The 25,945-nt window shown below is 43.4% G+C and overlaps 1 protein-coding gene across 4 annotated transcripts in view; it reads right to left on the bottom strand.

The window, feature by feature from the left end:
- Nucleotides 1–1,873: 1,873 nt before the first annotated feature.
- Nucleotides 1,874–25,945, bottom strand: part of CSRNP3 (cysteine and serine rich nuclear protein 3) — a 93,261-nt gene continuing 69,189 nt past the window's right edge. For 2 of the 4 annotated variants that reach the window (XM_083577256.1, XM_083577258.1), the window contains 4 exons: nucleotides 14,699–14,958; nucleotides 10,645–10,941; nucleotides 8,465–9,508; nucleotides 1,874–1,903 (listed from right to left, as the gene is read on the bottom strand). In XM_083577256.1, coding sequence (XP_083433382.1) covers nucleotides 1,889–1,903; nucleotides 8,465–9,508; nucleotides 10,645–10,941; nucleotides 14,699–14,958 — 1,616 coding nt within the window. In that variant the 3' untranslated portion in view covers nucleotides 1,874–1,888. Of the gene's footprint in view, nucleotides 1,904–1,990; nucleotides 9,509–10,644; nucleotides 10,942–14,698; nucleotides 14,959–25,945 lie in introns of those variants that run through there. The other 2 variants (XM_083577257.1, XM_083577259.1) reach the window with 1 other exon arrangement.

A 25,945-nucleotide genomic window follows, 5' to 3' on the forward strand; every position in this document is an offset into this window, starting at 1 on the left:
CACATGAACCAAATTCCGCTGACAAGGGTGGTGGTGTTTCTGATGGCACAGAGTTTTACCCATGAAAGAAGTGATTGGCTGCTTTGAACATGTGTTTGTTTAAATATTCATATATCGCTGTATCACGGTGGTTTACAACAAGATAAAAACCTAAAACCAAACAAGAAAGTCATAAAAAGTTAAAGCCCAGTTTAAAATAAAAAAGAACTTAAAAACAAACATCACTAGGCCATTGTGGGGATGTGCACTTAATTGCCTGGCAGAACCGAGAAGTTTTTAGCAGCTGTTTAAAAGCTGGCACAGAAGGCACCTGCTGAATCTCTTGTTAGCAGGGTATTTCACATGACTGGGCTGATAACTCTAAAGGCTGGATTTCTCATTGTCAAACAAGCCTCACCAAGGGCGGGTGGTGATAAATAGAAAAAACCTGCCCCAGTTCTCTCAGCCCTATCCCCACTCCCAAATCCTAGTCTTTTGCATCTCCATATCTTTTAAATTACAGCTCCTCTCAGTCCCTTGAAAATAGGGCCCTCCTCTTAGACCTCTGTGACCTTAAGAGCTAAACTGCTCTTAAGAAAGGTACTGTTTTTCCACCACCACTGTTTAAACTGCAGGCTTCTCCTGTTGCTGATTCTGCTTTTGGAAGACTAGCAGAAGGTGCATAAGAGAGTGATGTGGAGGAAACTGGAATGAAGAGTTGGGGAGCAGCAATGTGTAGTTGGCTGGGTTACCAGTGGGAACGCAACTTTTACTGGGACAGAAGTCACACTGAAAGTCCCATGATAAAAAAAAAAGTTTACTTCTGAAAGAAAAAAAGTAGGAATTGCAGGGCTGGGAAGAATGATGTTTTTCATGCTTAGCGCCTCAAAGCCCTTCCCCAATGTCATGTGGAATACAACAAAGGTTAAATTAGTCAATTCATTGTGGCCCACCAGTGGCTGCTGATTGCTAGGACTCTTGCAAAAGAATTTGAACTACATAAGACACACCTAGTTTTTAGAGGAGGAAAACAGGGGGGGGGGGGGAATATTCTGAATCAAATGTTGTACTAAACTATTTAATAAGCTACTGGTATATCAGAGTGAGAGTGAGAGGGACAGGAGCTGTATGTTTCTTTAGCGTGCGCGCTCAAGGAGCGACGAGCAGGGAGGCAGCACACCCCTGGACAGACCCGACACGGGAACCCCAGAAGCCTCCTCTCGTGTAAGTGGCTCCTCTCCCGCTTTGCTGCTTTAAAGCGAGCTGAGCCGGGGAGGAGGGAGGGAAGGAGAGCCTGTCCCTCCCTCCCTCCTCCGCGACTCACTTTAAAGCAGCAAAGCTGGACAGGAGCCGCTTACACGGGTGTAAGCAAACTGGGAAGGAAGGGGAGCCATGGATCCTCCGCTCGCGACTGCAGTGGGATCCCGCTGCCGTCCATAGGCATTCACTCCATAAGACGCACACATTTCCCCTTACTTTTTAGGAGGAAAAAAGTGTGTCTTATGGAGCAAAAAATAAAGTATTTTGGACTTGATCTGATCCAGGAAAGACACTTTGCTTGTTTTCAGAGTTCCTTGTCATGGATAAGTTAAGCTCTACAGTTAAGAGATCTTGAATAATATACTCTTGCTTTGGAAATTTTAAAATGTATCAGTAGGCCATAGTGATTCCAGGAAAACCAAGATGGTAGACTATACAAGACAGGTTGGCCTACCCCTAATGCTGAGTTTGTAACACTCAGGATAAAAGTGCTATGTGGCCTTTTGAATGGGTGCATCTGGGTAAGTCCTCATTAGTTTTGCAGATTTCCAAAGTAGTAACTCCCAGGCAGAGAAGAATGAACGCATGAATAGTTTGTAATTTTATCAGGACAAGTTATTTGTTGTTTACTGTTGTAATAATTGTTTTCTCAAAATTTTATCTTCTGTACCATGAAAAGAAATAAAAACAGTATTAAACTTTAACCGATTAAGATACCCCTTCCCCAGTACAAAAGAGGCAGTAATAGATGTAACGTAGAAACCTGATTTACTTTGTTGCAAACAAATAGACAATAAATATATATTGTACAATATATAGTAAAAATACAGCATAATACGAGTGCCACTAAGAAAAAAAATAACCTAATTTTAAGACTTATAAATGCTTATTTTGTAATATATACATTGCAGAAATAAGCCACAATAAATACATCAAATTACATGTCATTCATCATAAATACTGAAAATATAAATACAAGATACAGTTAAAATAAAAGATTACAGCATAAGGTCCAGGTTAAGTTTTGTCAAATGTTTTTGTTGCCTACATTACCCTTTTGGTATTTGTGAAGTTGCAACTTATAAAGCAAAATTAAATCAACACATGGAGGGAATAATGCCAATTATGGGTTTTGAGTTTTACATTAACATTCTATTCTCTTGCCATAAACGTCTTGGAAGAATGCCTGAGGAACAGAAAACTGGGAGCAAGTGACCTGGTCAGAGCAGGGGCCCACAGTAGCTGAGCCAAAGCTACCTTGCATAACACTAACCACCAGTGAGAGGCTTTGGGTGGTGGTGTGTAGCTTCTGTCTACAATGGCTAAGTTGAGAGACCCATCCATGGTGATCAAAAACCACCCTCATGTGTATCTACCCTCAAATGTGTTAAGTTAAAGCAGCATTACGGTTATTTACAATTTTCAAGCAGCTATGAGAATCTACTTCTACATCTTAAAGCACGAGTTCTGGTTTTTTGTTTTTCCTGAATTGGAAATACCATTGGACCCACGGCTGTATACACTATTTACTTTAATTCTTGAGGACATTCCAGATCAGAGTTACAGATGAACTTTGCGTTTTTCTTTCCATATATCAGTGGCAATTGAGAAAGAAAAAAGAAGGGGCAGTAGATAGGGTAAGTCATACAGAGCTAATAATTGTCCAAAGCAAAGAGATTCCTCATTGGGTGAGTTTTCTTACATAAGGTATACACAGTGTGAATCAGAATAAGCTGCATCACTCTAATAAAGTGCTGGGTCACCCCTGTCCACACAATGCTTTCCCCTTTGAAAACCTTAATAGCAAAGTAGGTAAATGAAAGAAAGCAAGAGCAGTTCAGTTTCATTATGGTGAGTTCCAGGCTGTTGGGAGAGGAAGGGATTTTTCTTTACTATTTATGTCTTATCAAATTTCTAGTACTTTGCATGTGTTATTTTTACCAACTCCACCCCAAGTCTTTTTCCAAACGAAACACCTGTAACTTAGTCCACTGAATGAAGAATTACTGAATGAATGAATTACTTTGCATGGATGAGGTGAATATGGTAGTCATCTGAATCAATAGGTATGAAATAGTAAAAGCTTTAAATTCATGCTCCTATATTAATATTTCTTTTGGCTGTAAACAAATGAGTTTCAGGTCACCTAGGTACCTACCCTCAGAGGAAAAAAGTGAAAACACCCCATGAAATCTACATAGTTAAGGTTTTGGGGGGCAGTGAGGAAAGGCTATTTTCACCATGCATCTCAAATAAAATTTCCTAAATGGAATTTTGATGGACTGCCACTCCAACCCTACGGTTTTCTTAACAGACAGCTCAAGGAATAGCTTGCACTGCCGTAGATGAGGCATAGTCCTTTGCAGGTGGGTAAGTAGACCACATTGGTTCTGTTCCCCTTTCCATATCCCCTCCCTCCTTTTTCAGTTATTACTGATGGTATTGTCTTCCATAGCAACTTACAAGAGTTGGGGCTGGAGCCTATGCTTATTTCTAAAAGACTTAACAGGTTGAGGCATGCTAGTCCTTTACACTAGCAGCAGGGGACACAGTGTTGCTCAGGTGTTGGCAGGTGATCCTAAGAGCTGCAGCATATCTATTTTGGAACTACGTATATTCCTTACAATGAAACTAAGCTTTCGGTCTTGCAGGGAAGCCCTCCTGCTTGCTAATGTAATATTTGGCACCTTACTCCCTCCTCCTTGGTATTACATTCTCTAGCAAATAGGGATATGTATAAACATAATCTTCGAGAGTTGCATTATCTATTTTGATCAGGATATGCATCTATATGAACAGAAAGCACTTGACTGTGCCATAGGATTTGTGCATCTCCCATTCCCACTAGGATTCATCTACTTGTGTCGAACAAGATTAATTCAGTTTAGGTTAGTTGCAAACTTGTGTGTTGTGTTCCATATTATCCCACATCCTTGTAGTCATGTTTTAAACATGGTTCTATTTTCCTGTGGAAATTAATGGGAAGGGGGAGAAAGGGAAATAATTGAGGACAAAAATAAATTTATCTAGCACATTGGGAATTTCCTGAAAATTTTAAGAGCATTCCCTTATAATGTAAACTGAGTCATCTTGATCCAGTAAGAGCATCCTGTCCCTTTCACACTGGGTCCCATTCCCAGAAGGATGCTACGTGAAGAAAAATGGGATCCAGCATGGTTGTTTCATCTCACGTTTCATCCATCTGTGCATGGGGCTTGATGTAAAAAAGCCTTGTATTCTATGGCATGATTATATCCTTGCAATCATTTCAGTAGAGGCTATTTCTCCATGTGCTCTATCTGGTGTCTGGGGTAAAAAAAATAAAACCTTTCGGTGACTTTGGGATGCACTGGATTACTGTAACTGAGAACGGCAGGCAGACTGGAAGACTTCGGGAAAGAACACTCCTGGCTGTATCAAAAAACAAAAAAATTAAAAATCCTGGAGCCAAATCAATCTGCTCTGCCCATCTTTAAAGATCAATAACACAACATGCAAGTGAGACTTAATTGGCCAGGAAAGTGCTCCCAGTTGTTTTCCTTCTGGCCTGCTAAAATTAATGTGTGGGGTGATTTGTTATTAGACAGAAATAGTTACGACAATGTCTGTTTCCAATGGGAATGCTGTGTTCCAACTTGCTGACTGGTACCTAAAACTAATGTGCATCAATGCATGTAAACTCAGCAAGATCATCTTCATTATCTGTATGGCCTAGAGAGCCATCACGAAAACTAAAGCAGAACATGCAAAACTTGTACAAAACACATTCACTGTTATTTGTCATTTAGTCACAACAAGCCATTTGGCACGTAAGGCTCACAGATATCAAACCAAGGGCTAACAATACAGGAAGTACAGCACTTGTGTGAGCCACGGGAGTTCATTCCACCATCTCCCATGCATTGTGCTCCATATGGCAAAAGGAAATTGGATTTTTGGGGGTGGGTGGAGATTCGAACAAATCTGCGGTGCTGTAGAATGTGAGAGAGCTTCACATGGGAAGGAAGTTTGACTCCTTGCTAACATCCAAGTGACTCTGGGCCTTGCTGTCTGGCAGACGTTGATCCGGCTGCTTGAATTATGCAGGCTGGTAAAATAGTGAATAAAACGATTAAAGAAGCTTGATGCTTCATACAACTATGGCGTTTGCCCCCTTGGAGCATGAGCTGATTGACAGAAGGGCCGTGTCACCTGCCCCAGGAGCAAGTGGTTAAAGGCAAACATTTACAGCCAATTTAGAAAGGCTGATTTAAGACAGTACCCTTAAGTCTACAGCAGGGAGCAAAATGTGTACATGGCTGCACAGGGTATTTCTACATGATAGGTATAATCTTGATCGAAACTGGATATGGATATCAATTTTAAATGTTACTTAAATGTAAAATACTGTAGCAGTAAGTTCAGCTGATTCTTTTTATCACAGTGTTTGTCCAGTAAGGGTTTGTGTTTACCCGGCGCACAAAGGTGCTTCCTCAAGTCCCTTTTTAAAAGAACTGAATTATCCAAACGCAACAGGAAGTGATGTATTTTTTAGATAGGCGGTGCTCAAGGCTTTAAATTTAAAATTGCCCCTGTAGATGAAAGGATTATGTGTGGATAGCCTTATTAAACTGCCCTTTTCCAAAAAGTAGAGTTTTATATTATCTGTGGATATGGTAAAACTCTTGACTTGGCTGTTAAGTGGGAAAGACAGATGTTGGACTTTTGTAGTCCTAGGTTACACTCATAGGCATTGAATAAGAAATCTTAAAAACAATCTTTTCTATTAGCAGCCACCTGATTAGGGATTTCTGTGGTGTGCACACAGTGCTCTGCTGCCTGCAAGGATCCCCAGTTCACTTCAGCGGAGTTCACATCTCCAGACTCCCATTTCTTTGCATACACACACCCGCTTCCTCCACAGATGTAAATGGAGAAGGCAAAGTCCACAGTAGCCTTGGCTGGAGCATAAATAGCAGAAAACAAAGAGTGCAAAGGCTTGAGTCCTTTAACTGAACACCAGCAACTGCGGACATATTCCTGTTGATTTCAACCTCCTTTTGGATCAGGCCTTTAAAATATTGCTACAGTACCATAGGTGAAATCTTAAGTCACATTGGAGTGAATGGCTCAATGCCCCTAGAACCCTGTCTGTCTTCTATTTACAATGCAGTTGCTTTCTCAACACAAAGACTCCTCTTACCAGTGACTTACTCATATATTCAGAAATTGGCTAGAGAAAACATGGATCATTCCCCCCCCCTAATTTTTGCCTATATGACTTAAAAGTAAAATAAAATTAAAAAACCTACCATCTAGCATACCTTGAAGACTTTCCATAGCCTCCACAAGTAAGGGGAGGCCCTAAAGTGCATTAGTTAGCTGTATATTTGCAGGGCAACAAAGAGCCAGAGTTTTCATCCTGAAAGTGAACATGAGGCACACAATGCACCGAAAGGTAGTTGCAACTAAATTCTACTGAAAGAATTGAAGATGAGGTCCCGTTGATTTCACTGGTTCATCAGGCTAGTTTTCTATTAACCATAGCAATCCAGATGGCCTGTTAATTTGAGCATTCATCCTGATTTGTTTGCGGGGAGATTAGAAAGCATTGGCTTTTTAAATAAACATTCATTCTGATACGCTTGTGCACAGGTTAGATAACAGTGTTATCCCACACTTTCCTTACTGCAAAAAGGGCTGATGTTTGGAGGGCGGGTTGTTGCATGAAACCTGTCAACAATTACGACTGTGCACCCTGGTGTGTGATTGAATCCCACCCCAAAACAGTGACAATCTGACATGTTCATGTGGCCACTGTAGGTAATGGGGAGTCTGTGCATGGGGCTAATGGAGAGCAAGGGTGGTGTTGTGTAGTGGTTAGAGTGGGCAACTCCCAACTCAGTCACAAAATCGACTAGGTGCCTGTCTTTAAAATACCTTCCAGGATTACTGAGAGAATAAAATGGGTAAGGGGAGAACCATGTGCTCCAACCTGTAAACCTAAAAAATGTAAGAAATTAAAGTCTCTCTGGGGGTTTATTTTTGGGTGGGGGGTGGGGTGTCACTGGAGGTCCCGTCCCTATGGTACATACTACTAAAGAAGCAGTGGTTGTACTACTATGATAATATATGTTACATCATAGGTCCAATGGCAAAAAAACACACCTGTGCCTCTGGGAAGTGGAGCGCAGGAAGATGTGAAGAGCAGCTAGATTCTGCATGTATTTAATAGTGTTCATTTCCTTACGTAGCTTTTGAGTAGAAAACTGAGCAACAAATGAAATGCCCAAAAGAAAATAAACGCATGAACCAGTCACAACTAACTTTTGGTGACTTGTGCCCAGCTTCCTTTATTTTCAAGGGATGTTGGTGCCAGTTAAAACCAAAAACCAGAGGATTGTCCTATATTTCACCTTCCTAGCAATTATAGATGCCTATGAGTGCAGTTCAGAAGGTGGAGCTTGTGCACGCCCTTCATTCATTTTATAGAGATGGGGCAGGAATGCCCCACCCGTGTTGCTGAAACGAGCGAATCATGCCTAGCAGTGGTACTTCCTGGACTGCCCCTAGCTTACAAGTATGACTGGAGGCTAGGGCACTTCAAAGAACATAATTCAATGTCAGCTTCAGACGTGGTCACAAAATATTTATATAATTTTCCTTATGAAATTTGAAGTGGCTGTGCTGTGCTGCTCAAATGTTCAGCTCCAAAGAACATGCTGTTCATTTTTTATCAAGACATGTGTACTAAGCTACAATAAATAAAATATACATTACCAAACAATTCAGGGGCGGTTTTTTTGTACAGTAATCACATCTACATTTAAAAAGTCACCATCTCTTCAAATATGTGTGACAATTTTGTACTCTAAACATGACGTTTCCAAAGTAAAATTTTCATTATCTTGTACTGGTCTGATAATACAAAGAGAAGCTTTGAGTCTCGATAGGCCAGCTTCATGTAGTTTAACAGGTAGGTGACTATTTAGTATTATTATTTAATCTAGGTATTTTCTATCAAAAGACCATTTGATTCCCCCCCCCCCCCCCGCTTTTAAATTTTAACATTTTACATGAACTGCTTTTGTGCAATGGCCTAAACCAGAAGAAATATTCAAAACACTAACCACAGTCTTGTCCCCTTACCTCTATTGCTAAGAGGGGGGAGAGATTGGTTCCAGGGAATTAAAACAGAGTGCAGTTAAATATAGGGATTCCGTCCGAAAATAATTTAAACAGGTACCGTTTCCATGACAGGCGATTTGATACACTCTTCATGCAGTCTGCTCTTTTCTGAGAGGCTGAGCGAATTCTCAGCGGGATGCTCTGGGAGGTGAGTGCCGCCATTCAAAGCAGAAACAAATCCATCTTGAGAAGGACTTTTCAAGTATGAGGGAAAGTCCACTTGGGAGTGTCTTGGCCTATGCTCAGCGTATAGGCTACTACACGGAACAGTGCCGTCGCTCTCCGAAGACGAGCAGCAAACTATGACGGACGGGTTTGAAGGAGGATAAAGCGAGCCGCTATAACTTTCCTCTGATTGCCGTGTGTAGTCCACAAACTGTTCTGAAGCTGGATTATAAGGCACCAGAGAAAGATTACCATTCTTAACTGTATCCCTTTCAGAGTAAGCCTCACGCATCTGGCTAGGAGTGCCAGGGCTGTGGTTCTCTATTTGGTAATAAAGCGCTGAGGAGTTGCCATAGTAGGAGGAAGCCTTGGAGTGACTCTCGTGCATGGCGGTGCTGTCAGAGTAGCAGAGGACCGAAGGAAGAGCTTGCACCATGTCGCCATGAGCACCCAACCCTTCCACAAAGTCATCCACCTTTTCCTCGTCGTCATCCTCATCGTCATCTTCTTCCTCTTCCTCATCTTCATCAGTTTCACTGGGTGCTAAACTCTGGGTGCTGGAATCTGTAACCCCACTACAAAAGCTGCTAGCGTCTTCCTCCTCCTCTTCCTCCTCCTCCTCTCCTGGGCAGTCCAAGTCATCAGCCGACTGCAAGTGCATCACGCCAGCCCGAGATTCTGCTTCAATCTCAAAGTTATCCGGGACGGAATATTCTAGCGGGTGGGCTGCGGGGCCCATAGAGCTGCTGTGAGCGCTTATCTCGCCGTGGCAACCGTTCAGCGCAGAGACTTGCTGCTCTCTGCTCTTCTCCAATTCAAGTTTCATTATAGTGTGCAAAAAGTGAGTCCGAACGCGGATGGGGTTAAATTCAATTCTACCTGCCGTATTGCTACATCCTTCTTTAGTGCAACCACATGGGAAAGACATACGATCCACCTTTAGGAAAGAGACCATGGATTAACTAAGGGTCTGGGAAGGAGGAACTCTATAGTGCAGAACCTTGCCAAGCTAGAAATTGGCAGTAAAAGCCAGGAGCTATATTCAGGAAAGCTGCCTCAGATATATGGTCAAAGGGGTGATACGGAAAATAAATGATTTACATTAATTCTAAAATGCCCAGTCCATTATATTGCATCTTGCGGGAATAAATCCAGAGCAGGGGGACATTGGAAAGGAAGAATCTCAAAATTGGTTGCTCCATAAAGGACACCAAAGGTAAAGGGACCCCTGACCATTAGGTCCAGTCATGACTGACTCTGGTGTTGCGGCGCTCATCTTGCTTTATTGGCCGAGGGAGCCGGCGTACAGCTTCTGGGTCACGTGGCCAGCATGACTAAGCCACTTCTGGCAAACCAGAGCAGCGCACGGAAATGCCGTTTACCCTCCCGCCAGAGCGGTACCTATTTATCTACTTGCACTTTGAGGTGCTTTTGAACTGCTAGGTTGGCAGGAGCAGGGACCGAGCAACGGAAGCTCACCCCGTCGCGGGGATTTGAACCGCTGACCTTCTGATCGGCAAGTCCTAGGCTCTGTGGTTTAACCCACAGTGCCACCCGCGTCCCTTAAAGGACACCAAGGGCAACGTAAATGTAAAACGGCTGATTGCTTGCTAATAGGAAAGCAATCAAGATTGGTCCTTGGGGGTTTCATGCTCTTTTCTAGAGCATGAGTCCCCCCGTCCGCACTCTGCTGGACCCAAATGATCTCAACTGTTATGTTACCATAGCTGTCAACCATGGTTATGCTTAACCAGGCTTAGGACTCATCATCAGAAGCCATGACTTATGAGAACCCTATTTACACTGCTCCCCTGTAGCAAATGGGTGGGTGGGTGCTGCCACTCACCTGGCCTCCCAACAGCATAGTTGCTGTTGCATACTGAGACAGGCATTATAAAGAGACTCCTAGAATTTCCTACCACTGGGGGAAGTATGAAAAAGACATTAGGAATATTTGAATGGCGGGGGGAGGATGCCACTGGGTTTTTAAAAAACCAAACACCTGTAAGTATACTTTGGCTTCCCCTCGTTCCCCCCGGCTTCTTTGAGACTGTACCTGAGTTCAGTTCTCACCTGGCATTTTATGCCTGCAAGGCTGCAGGTACACGTTTCTGGGTCACAAAAGACTCGACAGTCACAGCCGCAGTCCTCCCTTGACAGGCGAATGGCTCGCAGCTCGTGTTTTTCTTCTACGTCAATCTTCTTGACCCCGGAGGCTCTCAGGAGTGCCCTTCGCTTTTTTGTTGGCAGAGGCTGTAGAAAGAAGTACTCGTCTACTTCTGTGTTATCTAGATCTATATCATCGTCGGAAATGTCGTCCAGTGTCAAAGTGTTTGCTTCCTCGGACTCCACGGTGCCGTTCTTAGTCATCTGCAACACAGAGCCATGAAAAAGCATGTGGAGGATTCATTGAGAAGAAGAGCCATTCTCAGCTCGAAAACAGTTAACAAGGGCAACAAACCCTTTTTTTTATCATGAAAGGCTATACAGTGGTACCTCGAGTTAAGAACTTAATTCGTTCTGGAAGTCCGTTCTTAACCTGAAACTGTTCTTAACCTGAAGCACCACTTAGCTAATGGGGCCTCCCACTGCCGCCGCACAATTTCTGTTCTCATCCTGAAGCAAAGTTCTTAACCCGAGGTACTATTGCTGGATTAGTGGAGCCTGTAAACTGAAGCGTCTTAAACCTGAAGCGTCTGTAACCCGAGGTACCACTGTATGAACATGGCTTTCAACCAGTGCTTTTTTTCTGGGGGGGACACAGGGATACGCATACCCCTAAACATTTTGTGAATCTAAGTTTGGCCTCATTGAGGGGCAGTATTTCAATATGAGTAGGAAAATGAGAGTACCCCTAAACATTTTTTTTAGGGGGGGGGAAGCACTGCTTTCAACTAAGGAGCTCCTGGCATGGAAGTGGGCGGGCTTGTTCCAGTGCTTCTTACTGTTTTTGAACTTACCAACTTATGGCACTGCCCTATATAGTGTGAGACCATTTATCCTTCTATCCCAGTATTATCTATCTGAACCGGCAGCAGCTTTTAGCATCCCTAACTCCTAGTACCAGCCACTTTTCCTAGGTGAGGCTACAGACAATCCGTGATGGAAAGCATCGAATTTGTCACGCAAAAGAGGGGAAAGAAAGGCTCACGGGAGTATTGGCAACAATCTAAGTGGCAGGGCACTTTACTTTCAGAAACCTTCCATTCTAATGGCATTGATCCTCAACCTAATGTTAATCTCCAGCTTTGTTACTGCAGTAGTAGCCATCTTGTTTTGCCTTATCTATGACATACTGCAAAGGTCCTCTGAGACCTGAATTGTGCCACGAATGAAGAAATCAGTGATGTGGGGCAGAAAATGTTCCTGTTTCACAAGTTCCTTTGTAACAAGGAACGGATGCCAATTGCAAATATGACGTTAGGCAAGCTTAGCAGGTTCAAAGCTTTGTTTACGGAATACAAGCAAAATAAGTGTGCTAAATTGTATCTGTCTGGTGGTAAAGGTCCTTAATTCCCCAACCCTTCACAGGCCAATTTTGACAATCGCCTTTCAATCCAAGAGCATCGATGTAACCACTGATAGCTGGTCAGCAGGTACAACTGATTGGCACTGGGAGTGTGCCTGCAATGGAGCATGCTCAGCTTTGCGCCCCTGGAAACTGAGCTTTCGCCCTTCATTTGAGAAATCGGCTTGAATGCAAACTGCTTTGGAACTGAGCAAACAAGCCCCCCAAGCTGCGCTAGGGTGTTCTCCCACCAGGAACTGTCTAGTGCGGACAGCCCAGTGTGGCTTCCTGTCAGTGTGATAGGGACCCCCACTTGCAAATAAACTTTAGGCTGCCGATTGTCCCTTTGAGGCCACGTTCACAACTGCCCCACACCTGCCATTGTATGTGACATTGGATGTGGGACAGGTGGCAACAACCTTGAAGACCAAATTGACAGGCATAATTTTGCCTGTGACTGGAGGCTCCCTACAGCTGCTCTACAGCAGCAGAAAATTTTCCTATGCAAATTTAAACTAATCTGCATAGGAACCCCCCCCAAAAAATTAAAGACTGCATATTAATACACCTTCTGCTACATATTTGTATTCAGCCTTACATAGCCTGAGACCTCAGAGATAGTAGGCAAAACAACACCATCTGCACAGTACTCTTGAGAACCCCAAGGTCTGCAGAAATTCTACTAATCTTTAGAAAAAGAAAACCACTAAGTAGGAAGGGAACCCTGAAAAAGAACCCAATGAAGACAGAGCATGCTCAGTGGGCATGGAATGCTGACTGACTGCTGATGAGAGGTGGAGGTGGAATGTCCATAACAGGAGCACTTCATACTGCAAATGTTTATTGCAGGCCCCACATGTAACTGCATGCTCTGCCATAGCTTATTTGATTCTGCAGAGCCACAGACTAAACAGAACAACTAAGCTGTGCAACAGCATCTACTTCTACTGTACAGTTCGCCCTGAGACTCTTGAAACGTGTAAAAATATTTTTGACACAAAGATGAACCAATGTGCTGCTCTCTTTCCAACCAAGTGGCCAGCAGGAGGAGCTCTCAAACAACCTGCAGCTGACTAGGGACTGTGCACTATGTGCTTTAAAAATCAGCAATAGGCCTTTCCTGTTTCAAATGTGGTTTTAAATAATGAGCAAATGTTGCTGGACTCCCAACTTCCATCACCCTTAGCAGTTCACCATTCTGGCTGGGACTGATGCAGCTTGGAGCCCAATGACATTTGGAGGACTCCAGGTTCACCACCAAAATACATTTTGTACTCTTACTCATTTGTTTGTTTTAAGCAGAGCTGCATAAAACCTGTTTTTCTCCATCTTCATTAGAAGGGAGGTTTTTGAATTGTTATTTTCATCTATGCTAATTATTTCCTTTTGTATTTTTTAACTTTGTATAGTGTCGGTTTTTGCTTTTGCTTTTGCTTTTTAAGCTGCCTAGAGCATTGATGGGAAGGCATGTACATATCACCACTGCCACCATCATCTTGTAACAACCCATATCTCGTCTGCTTTGCTCCTAACACTGCCAGCGCAATCCCAAGACATGTGGGATGTGGTCTGCTTTGCCCCCTCCCCTTCACAAGGACAGAGTTGAGGGGCGACTTTGCAGTCAGTTTTGACTCTGATCTGGATGTGATTTGCTTTCAAATCAGCCGAACTGAGTGCTTTAAATACTGCTGCAACCACCCCCTAAATCTGGAGTGCCTCTGTGGCGCTTAAGCAGACGATGCGAGTCCAATATGGCCCACTGGCCATGTTTGGTGACTTGTCTTCATGTGTGTGTATTTCCAAGTAGCCTGGGACCATAAAAAAATAAGAGATTGCTCAAGTCCCAGACAAACAATATGAGACACAAAATTTTGCAGAGACAGTCAATAGCATCATCTCTCTGAATGCCAGGTGTGTCCAATACCTGTAAGCTCTGACTGGGCATGAGAAGGAACACATAAACAGATTGGTGCAGGACATGCTTCAGTTAGTGTCTCCTGCAAGTAGATACCATTATTATTAATAATAATAATAATAATAATACCCCGCCCATCTGGCTGGGTTTCCCCAGCCACTCTGGGCGGCTTCCAACAGAATATTAAAATACAAGAGTCTATTAAACATTAAAACCTTCCCTAAACAGGGCTGCCTTCAGATGTCTTCTAAAAGTACACATACAGAACACATATAAAATGGGTTCCAATATTTTATCCGGCAGCCTCATCCCACATTACCCAGATTCCTAACACAAAGCAGCGCTTCCTTAAAATAACCAGCCAAAATCTCTTGTGCAGAACAATCCGCACTAAGCAACTTGGCTAACCATATTTAAATTTTGATCAAAGCGAGAACTTTGATGGGGGGAAATGAATTGCCATCGTATCTGCATAGCAGGAAGGAAGCTGTCGCCTTAAAGAGCTCAGGTGGAAGCCTATTACAAATCTGATGAGTTAACGTGGGAAACAGGGAAGATGCCAGCTTCCTTGGGGCAATTGACTTGCAGCCATGTTAGAAGCGGAGACGCAATCTTGCCAAGGATGTAAGTGCGGCAATTCCTCTGTTTCCTGCTTCTTGCCCACACGGTAGAGAGGCAAAGCAGTTCGCTAGCCTTGTCCTTACCTTGAGCTTTAAAGAATTCAGTTTCTCCTCCCTGAGATGCTCTCTCAACATCTCTCGGTGAAGCCTCTCTTGCTCCATCGCAAATTCCCCCAGTGTGTACTGGCGCACACTGTTGTGACGTGTGGACATGCCCAGGGTGCTTCCTCCCTGGCTGGGGACGCTCGTGAACCCTTGCCTCCTTGTGAAGTAGTACACGGTAACGCAGTTAAAATGAACATTCTTCGTCCTCTTCCGCTTCTCTCTTTTCAGAATCGATGATGCTACAAAGAAAGAAGGTGACCAGCTTGGAATAAAAACCATTCTCACCAGTTCACAAATTCTCAACAGTGGGGTTCCCCAGGCCAGCTGGTGCCGAGCACCTCTGCCTGGGGGAATCAGGGATGAGGAAGGAGTGCTGGTGGTAGGAGCTGGCATGAGTGCAATTTGTGTGTGCCTCCACACACACAACCGATTTCCCATGTGGGGAGAGGGAGTTATTCCCATTCTCGGCCTTCCTCGCTCTGTGCAGTTAATTGGGTGGAGAAGCTGGCCCGTTGCCAGTTTCCTTCTCTCTGCCTCCCCTATCAGCATACATGCTTAATTCGGCATTCAACTTATTTTCATTCATTTTCATTATTGTTATTAGCATATAGTGCTACTGCCACATTTAGTCAATTCATTAGTTTTGTTAACGGATCAAAAACATTCTGAAAGGCTAACAAACTACCCCTTCCCCCCAATCAACGGGGAAGTAGATTTATAGCCATCTTAAGTTATTTTTAGCAATCCTTAATACAAAACTGACATTTTCAAAAAGGCTTTCATTCCGTGTGAAAACAGGAACTGCCTGTTCAAAGACAATACCTGATGTGACATGCTGAATTCACACATCACAACAAAAGAATATCGGGGGGGAGGGGTTGGTTTTGGTTTGTTTTTGAACTTTTTCATGTGCCTATTTAGGCAGGGTTAATGGATTACTCAGCTAAAACTCTTAGAACTCCTTGGTCATTTAATCAGGTGGTAGTCAATGTTGCTGTTAAAAGTTTTGCTGCAATGCAGTTCCATCAATGTTCATTGCACTTTCCAGAGCAACTTTAATTTGTTTCCAATCTCAACTTCCGATCTTAACTGTGGAACAATGCGAAGACAACAAAGGTGTTGCAAAAGAGATTCAAAGGTGTTCCAGTAAAAACAGGCACTGCTTCTCTTACGAGACAAACCTAACTGCTTATTTTTAAATAAAGCAGAATAGAGGCCTAGAACCTCTAACTATATAGCCAGCCATCTCAGAGGTAACAACAACATGGAGGTTCTTCTTCCCATACTGTCTCTAGGAAGCAGGTGCCGGGAGTTAGGACAGGAAGACTTAAATACCCTGGGAGTGGACCTTAGGAAAGCCTATTTCCTCCTGGGGGCACCTGCTCTCCAAGCCTGTCTGCCATTGACCAATTTAACAGGAGCCAGATTTCCAAGCTGGCAAAGGGAGCCAACGCTTGCCCACCGGAAGTGAAAACCCTGTCAGTCCTGGTTTCCGTCAGGTCCCAGTGAAAGGAGCCATTGCCAACCTGCCGCACCCATTAGGGCAAGTGGACTTACTTATTTTTACACATCTGTAAGTTGCAGTTCCATTAAAAATATAACAAGACAGAATACAACAGATAAAAGCAAAATCAACAAAGATATCCATAAACCATAAGAAGCTAGACAGTCCTTAAGGGACTTTGGCCCCAAGTTGTTTAAGAAATTATGAATTAACAGAAGTCCCTTGAACATGGCAGCTCTCTTAGTAGTGGGGTAACATATTGCCAGTAATCTGGTCCTGTGAGCAGTCTGCACAACTGTGGACCAGATAAAAGGGTAATCCCCACATAAAGCATAGCTATCAAGCCTTCAGGTAGTGCCAATGCATGGGCCGCTGTGGTCAGGCTGTCACCGTTCAGGAAAGGTTGCAGCTGGCAAACCACCTGAACCTGCTAAAAGTCACTCCAGACCACAGAGGTCAACTGGGACTCTCGTGACAAAGATGGTTCAAGGAATACCCCAAAAATGCTCCTCCTTCAAAGAGAGTGCCATCCCATCCAGAACAGGCAGCTTATCTATCTCATGGACATGGAAACATCCAACCCACAAGGCCTCCCTCTTTATAAAGGTAAAGGTAAAGGGACCCTGACCATTAGGTCCAGTCGTGACCAACTCTGGGGTTGCGGCGCTCATCTCGCTTTATTGGCCGAGGGAGCCGGCGTACAGCTTCCGGGTCATGTGGCCAGCATGACTAAGCCGCTTCTGGCAAACCAGAGCAGTGCACGGAAATGCCGTTTACCTTCCCACCGAAGCAGTACCTATTCATCTACTTGTACTTTGACGTGCTTTCGAACTGCTAGGTTGGCAGGAGCAGTGACTGAAAAACGGAGCTCACCCCGTTGCGGGGATTCGAACCGCTGACCTTCTGATCGGCAAGTCCTAGGCTCTGTGGTTTAACCCACAGCGTCCCTATCTTTATTCAGGTACCCAACATAAAACAAACAAACACAGGGCTTGCTTAAACCTCAAGTAACTTGGACTGGCTAATTAAGGTTTAAGCAAAGGAAACATTGTTACCTGCCTAGTGAGTTTCTTGCCCCATGTTTTCACAAACCGATTACTCTCTCATGGCATATCTTGTGCATGAGAAATTAATGCCAGAGGCCTGCCACACAGTGATGCTATTTAAGTAGCACGAATGCACGATGTGTGTTTGTCTTGCTTCATTCATTCCTTCATCTCTCCCATGTGCTGCACAAAAAGGTAGACTTGTTGTCATGCAGTTGTTACATCAGAAATAAATCAACCTGTCAGGAGCATAGTTTTCCTACACTCATCACACAGGCTGTGTAAACACCAGACCTTTTAAAGGGCATTCAAAGCACACACCCACACCCCAAGAATTCTGGGAACTGCAGTTTGTTAAGGGTGTGAGGAGTTGCAGGTTTGTGGAGGACAAATTACAGTTCCCAGGATTCTTGGATGTGTGCTTTGAATGTGTTTTAAAGGTCTGGTGTTTATCCCTTTCTCGTGCATTCGAACATACTTTCTAGGCAATGCATACTGATTTTGAAAAGAGCGCCTTAAATAAAACAAAACAACTCCTTAAATGCGTTATCCCTGCTGTGCAGCTGGTCCAGACAGAGATACCTCATGCTGAAATTCTGAATGCTTTTGTTTCCCCACAAAGAAGCAGGCCGTTGTTAGCCTGCAGTGTAGAATATTAACCGCGCACACGCATTAGCTGCTTGACTCCTGAAGATATGACAGGAGCCTGCCTGATTTACTGGGAGACGGCAGTAGGAGACTGGGGGGGAAACTAGATGATGAGTTATGGCTGTGCAATTTAGGTGCGACAATTGCACAGGTATGATGGGAGAACAGTAATGGTCAGAAGGGAGGAACTGAGATGGTCATAAAAGATGCTGACAGCCTTTGTAACATGAAGCCATATATTTAACAGCAATAAGGCACAACAGGACGTGGGAGCTGGTTAAAAACTCTTCTGTCTCAGGCAATTAGAGCCATTTGGCCTTCAGGCCCTTCTTGCTGCCACACATCCACAGGGAGCAATAGCAGGTTTTTTTAATCTTAGGCGATAGATGGGTTTCAACCCATCATGTTATTGGGGCAGGGGTGAGGTGGGACCTGTGACCACTCAGTGAGTAAAAGAAAAAAGAAAATCACAATATTTTTCTCAAACTGTGTTCAGGGAAGTAACTCTGTGGTTCTTTAAAAGATCATCAGGGACACCTGAGTGAAAAGGTCAATAATGATGGATTTGTGTCCCTGAAGTTGTGAGGCCGAATGGTCTTAGCCAGTTTCCAGTGCAGTTAGCATGTGCACCTCTGAGCATGCTGCAGAATTCTCTGCAAGGCTTAAAGCAGGGGTTGGGGATTATGATGTTGCTGATATTTGTCACCATCCACCTGTCTTGGGAGACAATGGAAGAGTGCACCCTTGTGGGTGAATTCTAACGACTGGAGAGTTACAGCGCCTGCTGTGGCCGTAAAGACCGACATGGGAGACACATGTTTTGCTGCAGCTGGGGCAGAAGAAGGCATCAGGTTGTGCTGATACACCTGTGCCCTAGCATTTCTTCTCTCTGAGCTACTCCCAGTGGTCATTCCTCCTCTGGTCACTGCTGTGGATATACAACCTGATTGTCTCCAGGCGCTGCAGTCATCTGCAAGGGATTCCCACATGGCAAGTTTAATGTTGCCAGCCTCCAAGACTTGCTTGCAGACATCTTTGTTGGTCTGCCAATGGGCCTGGTGCCTGTAGTTTGCTGGACTACAGTTCCCATTATCCCTGACTATTGGCCATGCTGGCTGGGGCTGATGGGAGTTGGAGCTCAACAGCAGCAAGATAAATGGCTACAGATTCCTTGCTACCGGCTTTAAGGTTCCATGAGAGACAAGTCAGCATGGAAGAGGTTCCCTTCCATCATGCTCTCAACAGATGCTTCCATTCATCTTTGGTGCTTCCTGTTCCACACCGCGAGTCCCTTCATTTGTGGCCCTTCAGTGACCCCATCCATACCAAGGCCATCGGACAACCTAGCCCAAACCTGGTAACAAAAGTGAGCCAGGTATGAAATAATCAATGTAACTTTCTCTTGTGAACGTGAAACTGCCCAACACAATGACAACATGAGGTGGAATATTATCTCTAGATACGATTAGTGTAGAAAAACACTGGCCGCTTTCTTTATTACCTTTTAGACCTCTAGCACTGCTAAAGCCTAGGACTTCTGGAAACGGAAACAGAATACCTTTCTACCAAAAACACAATCTTTTTCCTATAGGAAGCAATTATAGATCTGTTTCATTTATACCTCCAGGTGGCCTGTTTTATTAGCTTCATAAATAACTGAGTACACTATCACAGAGGGCCTATATTACTTTACAGCCATTATTTCATTGCTTTTAGTTTTTAATTGCAACCTGGAACATTATTAATACACATTTGCTCCCATTCAGCAAGGGACAGCCATGTGAGGAAGCAGGCATCATCTGAAGGCACAGCTGAGGTGCATCCTTATTGCTACATGTGGCAAATCAACAGCCCAGAAGGAAAACAGGATCAACCCTTTTCCAAGTCACGAAAGCTTCCTGCCTGATTGCATGGAAAGCCTGTTTGCCACAGGCGAGTGACCAGGGACAAAACTGTCTTACCAGAATCTGGCAATTTGTTTGGATAAGAGCTGAAATTGGCACAGAATGTGTTCCTTGTTAAGTATGAAGCTCCAGGTTTTATCTCCAAATAAAGCATCTCCTAGATCATCTCCTGATTTTATATCCTGCTCCTGCACAAGGTTCTCCGTGGTCTCCTGTCCAGACTGCTGAGTGGTTTCACACACGATTAGCTCCAGTAAGGCGACAGCATCTGGTGTTTCCAGCCCATCAACTAGGCTCTATCCTGTGTCAATTCTGAGTGAGATGCCTCTCTGAGACTTAGAGATCCAATGTGACCTTTAGTTGGTCTTCATATGAGGAAACTCCTTACACATAATCTTGCTTAAGCAAATTCTACCAAGCTTTCCAAAAATAGATCACGGAATTCCACCGGCGGGTGGAGGTGGGGGGGGCGGGTCTCGGCTCAGTTAAAAATAAACCGATGCTGTGAATGGAAAGCATGTTTGCCTTGTTTGCAAAAAAGAAAATGGGGGGGGGGGGAGAGAAGAAAAAGTAGCATAAATGACGTGTCAAGTCTTTTAATCTTTTTCAAGCACCATTTCTACTGTAAAAAGAAGTTACTCAGTTACTAAACATAAATAAATTGAGCTTTCGCTGGCTGGAATCCAAAGTGTAAGCACTTTCCTCAGCAGTCTCAGCTATTCTCCTCCTGTCAAAGGCACATTAAAATAAATGTGAGCCATATGGCTCCGCAACAGAGTACCCGCAGGTTTACAACCAGCAGGGCAATGCAATTCGTTTACTGCCATCAGAGAAATATTTTAGGGAGAGGGGAAGTCTCAAGGCAAGAGCATGTAGCACAGAGCAGCCCATTTCTTTTCCCTTTTGTTTTTTAAAGCAACGTGGCAGACGACAAGGCTATTCTTAAAGCCACTAACCCATTTTCCTGCTTTTTGATGTATTCTCAGTGCTGTGCTGGAACATTCTAATAAAAAGGATTAACCCCATTCTACACCCACTCCCTGGATTTCCCACATAGCATTCATCAAGTCTTAACAAGATAGGACTGTCAAGTGTAATTCATCATCGCGGTAATCCAGGTCAAAACATCACTGTTCAAAAAGGCCCACTTTTAACAGCCATCCTAGAAAGCAAAGCCAGACGAAAGGCTCACGGACGCTAATGGACTTTAACGTCATGCACTAAACAAAATGAAATCTAAAGAAACAAAACAGATGCCGCCTTAATGTGCACTCCAAAAATAGCTTTGTTCTTTCTTGCAGACAAAGACATGCCTTCTGTTGAGTCACAGGACTAGTCCATCTAGCCCAGTTTTGGTCTGTTCTGACTGGCCACTGCTCTCCAAGATTGCAGGCAGAAGGTTCTCTCCCAGCCCTGCTTTCCAAGCTCCATTAACTTGAGATTGCAAGGGACTGAATTTAGAATTTTGTATGTGCAAGTCATGTGCACTGCTGCTGAGATATATCTGGCTCCAATACATCAAGCCTTTAATTTGGATCCTTGCAAAACTAAACGTGGACCAAACTGCAACCACAGCCTATTCAGGAAAGGAGACACCCTTGTCTTACATGAGCACTGGCCTCTTAACCAACCATAGGATACCAGGGAGGAATATCTGCTGGACCACTGTCTAGTCTAGCTGAATGGAACATAAGCACAGATTACTTTATTTGGCTTAGTGTTACATCCAAACCCAGGGGTGTGATTTGTTTCCCCCATACAAACCACTGAGCAGTAAGCCCAAAACAAACCTTGGTTATAGCTCATGGTTTGTTTGGAGATAAACAAACCATGAACCTGGGTTGAGATGTGATGCTAAACCAAACCATGGCTTGGCTCCTGTCAAAGCAATTGTAAATACTGGAACCAGAACCAGAAGCTAGTCCCATTGACTTCAGTGAGACTTAGTCCAAATCAGGTTACAATACTATGCACACAGAACACTAAGATATGTAGCCCAAAAGGGCAGTTTTTAATCCTACACTTCAACTAACATTTATTGTGTTAAGAGCTTTCTAGTCTAAATCTTAGTCAACCTCACAGCCACAACATTTCTGTCATAGCTTTAATTCCAATTTATACATAAGTTGGAAGGGTTTCTGAGTTGATTCTGCTGAATGCTGCTTTGAGCCCTGGGCAGAGCTCAAGTTGTAATGTGACTAAGCAAAATACACAAAGCATTTTTGCCATTGCCACCACTGAACGCTGATGGTGGAGGAACAAGATAGGCTGAAGTTTCTAGGCCTGCAACTTGTGGGGTTTTGTGAGGGTGGACCTCCTTCTCCTCCCTCAGGCCATATCCATATCCACTCTATCCTATGGCCCCTGGTATACCCTTCCAGGGACCACACTATTTGATTTTATTGGAATTTTAATGTTCTTCTCTGCTTAAGTTTTGATATATTTGAGGGATTGATTGTTCTTGCTGATGCTTGTTCTGCAGACTAGTTTTTACTGTTTGTAAGCTTCTGAATATTGTTTAATATAAAAGGGGTCTATAATCTATTTACATAAATAATTAGGCATTCATCAATTTTATAAATATTTTTTAAAAAACAACAATTTAAGCTGTAGTCCTATACCCATTTACTTCACGGTAAGTTTAATTGAACTCAACGGGACTTCTGAGTCACAGTGCTTTCTGTGTAACATTTTCCTTTTTGTCCAGCTTCGTGTGGGGAAGCCTGCAGATTTTCTTACCAGTGTCTCTAATCATTACCCTAAAGGGATGCTGAATAAATAAACCTAGCAGTGCATTCAGTAAGATTTTTAAGTCGCACTTGGACTATGTTCAAAGCTACTCTTAGTAGCTATTTAAATACAGTTGTAGCACAGCTCACCTTGGCCTCAAACCCTGAATCCATTCTCCAAAGCAGTCTGCTTTTTTATAGTTTATGTTTTACATTTTGTATTTAAGCCAACAGTGTCTTCTTAGAGCACTCTGCGAGGAAACACCACCTGATCGGCCTTCGCTCACCAGTATCAATCCTTCAGGATATCCTTCACTCGCAATTGCACCTCTCCATTTTTCTCATTATCCTCTTTTATTTCCATTCCCCCCTTCATTTTCTTCAGTCTGTTCTACATTTTTTTTGTCTCCCCCTCCTAAATATGTGGTGGTTTCTGAGATGGTTTACACAGCACATCTAAATTCCCATGCACCTTAGGCCCTCATGATGTCTGAAACCAAAAGACACTCCCGCCAACTCTTTCTACAACTCTGAAGAATAGCCATAGTGACAGCTTCTTCAAACTAAAGGCAAGGGCAGCAGGACCAAATAGCAGGACTTGTGGGCAATGCAGAAAAATATTTGTGCTCTGTCTACACAGTAAAAGCCCAAGTATGATGGAATGCTCAGCGTTCCCTAGGTAGTCCTCACCTTCTGGAGACTCTCCAGAGTGACGCCCCATGAGGCAATGTGCACATGTGGAAGTATTTTGCATATGCACACAAGGTCCTGGGGTCCCAATCAATATACTGAAAGGCCTAGACTAGACAGAGCATTCTGTTTCTAGTGTCAAGTCCTGGTTTGCTGTGGAACAGGTGTGAAGGGAACAAGATTGTAAACCTTCAAAAGTGTGACCAAACTTCTCGCAATGTGTGGACTAGTTCACACATAACGTGCCACATTGTTTGATTTTTCTGCAGTTGATGAGTATCTTTTTATTGACCGGCAGAGCTAAATGTGTCAACTGACTCCACTGAAAAGGACTGCATGTGATTTAAGGGATATGACAATCCTATGTCCATGGCCTAGGGATGCTTGAGAAAAGCAGTATTTGCAAATTCTGACACGAACTGATCTGATCTGCAACTCCCAGTCTAACATTCAGCTCTCGGAACTTAGGCTGTAATCCTAACTTTACCTGCCTGACTTGAATAGGATTTGCTTCTGAGTAGGTAAGGTTAGGATTGGGCTGTTAGGCTACCCACCAGTTTTCACTTCCCAAATATACTGATGCAGTTCTTAGCTCCAAAAAAGGTCACAAAATAGCTTTTTAAAATGTGTGCTCCGAGAGAAAATATATTCAGAAATGCATACTTTCAGAGAAAATGCCTTTAAAATACAGGGCAACCTCAGAGGAAAACCCACTGAAATCAATGGGCATAACTAACTTAAATGATTTGATTTCAATACGCATACCCTGAGTTTGACCTTGTTGGATACAGAGCACATACTTTAATATGTATTTAAATGTGGATTTCCCCACCCCCTAAAGGACCGCATGATTAATGCAAAACAAAATGGAATTATGGGTGAATGCATGCAAAAATGACACGGGGCGGAAGCAGACTGGTTCGCCTGTCCTTTCCACAGTGTTGTCACAAGTCATCACTAGATACTGTAGCCCCAGAACAATGAACACCTATGTGAGAATCAGGCTCTAGTCCCAACATCTGTTCCATGATGTTACTTCTTTCACTGGCCTATATTCCTTACCCCATAAAGGATGGGCACCCATGATAATTTCCACTCTCTGCAAACCTAACTGAACCATTCCAGGTATGCCCGACACCTTCACAAGATCTCAGAAAAGCTGCCCTAGCCAACTTAAGTATGACAGACAGCACAACTGGCTGACTGAAGTGTGATCAGGCCATTTTATTTTATTCCCTGCCCCCCCGCCCCGAAATGACAAAGACATTACACAGAGGCCCCAGGAGAATAGCCTATTATTCCATTAGGCAGATGGACGAGGTCAGAAGTCAAAAATACATTTCAGTGTGCCTTGTTATAGAAGGATTTACTTTGCTGGTTATATAGGCTGCGGTTTGCTTTTGTTGGTAAGTCTACCATTCGTTAATTTGAGGGCTTTGATGCCACAGCTGTACATGTTTTATTGTTTTTGTGTTTTAAAAGAAGTCACCGGCATTGGTTGGAGCCGTGTTTAAAAAATAAGGGACTAGGTCAGGGAGTCCAAGCGTTCCTGTTCACTTATGCAAGCTGCATTTCACTCTCCCAAGTTCAGGGCGCAGGATGCTTTGAAATGCAATCGTCACATGCACTCACATCGCTTCAGCGCCTGAGGTTTGTAACTGCTTCCCAGGAGGGAAAATATCTCTCCACTGTCTGGTTTAATAACCAGATGAGACTCCTATTCAAGGCTCTTTCTGAAGCAGCAACAGCTTTGCTTCAATGCTAAGCAGGCTGCTGGCTCTGCGCCAACTCCCTTTCTCAACCTCATCACCAAGGTTATTTCCTGACAGAGCCACAATCCATGGACTACATTAGGAAGCGCGGATTTATTGTTTTCATTATTATTATCATTGCTTTTTTTCTGTACAGCAACTTTGAAACCTGGAACATGTTGTCTGATGCAAATCATATACTATAGCAGACTAAAGGACAAAACACCAAGCTGTGCACCCTTATAGCTTATTCAACAGAAAGAGACATGTGTAGTAATGAAAACTAGTAATTTCATTTCTTAATTTGTTTTGCCTATAGCTGAGTGTTCTTAGCTACTATTACAGCGTTTTGTGAATTCTGGTGACAGTAGCCATTCAGAAACTAACCCAAACCAATTTGACTTAGCGTCTCCTTGTTTTTAAGACACTCCACAATTCTGGAAGAAAGAGGCATAGGACAAAAGCATGTCCCTTTATTCCAAATGTCTCTGCTCTGAGCAGTCTGAAATTTATACTGTTCTGTTCCATGTGGAATACTTGTATGTGTTTTTATAACTGTGATGGGCTTGCCACACACACACACACACACACACACACACACACACACACATATTTTATTGCCGGGACCTTATGGTGAAGGATGGGCAAAAGATTCTATAAATAAATAACCAAATAAATGGGCTGGGGGAAACTATGCTAGTTTATCTTCGCAAATGATACAAGTTGTTGAAGACAGGGTTGTCTTCTAGTTGAAAAATTATGATTTGTTGTTCTTCCTGCTTAATTTACACCAAAATTTGATTACATTTAGGAAAGCACTCTCTGGCTGTGCAGCAATCGTTTCCTAAGCAATGACATTTGCTCAGGAGGTATTGTGACTCAGCCTCTACCTTTTAGACGGAATTTGACCCACAGGTTCTAACTGGAGAAGGCCTTTTCTTTTCTATTTCCTCC

This window comes from Podarcis filfolensis (genome assembly GCF_964270895.1).
Source record: "Podarcis filfolensis genome assembly, chromosome: 1".
Taxonomy (NCBI): Eukaryota; Metazoa; Chordata; class Lepidosauria; order Squamata; family Lacertidae; genus Podarcis; species Podarcis filfolensis.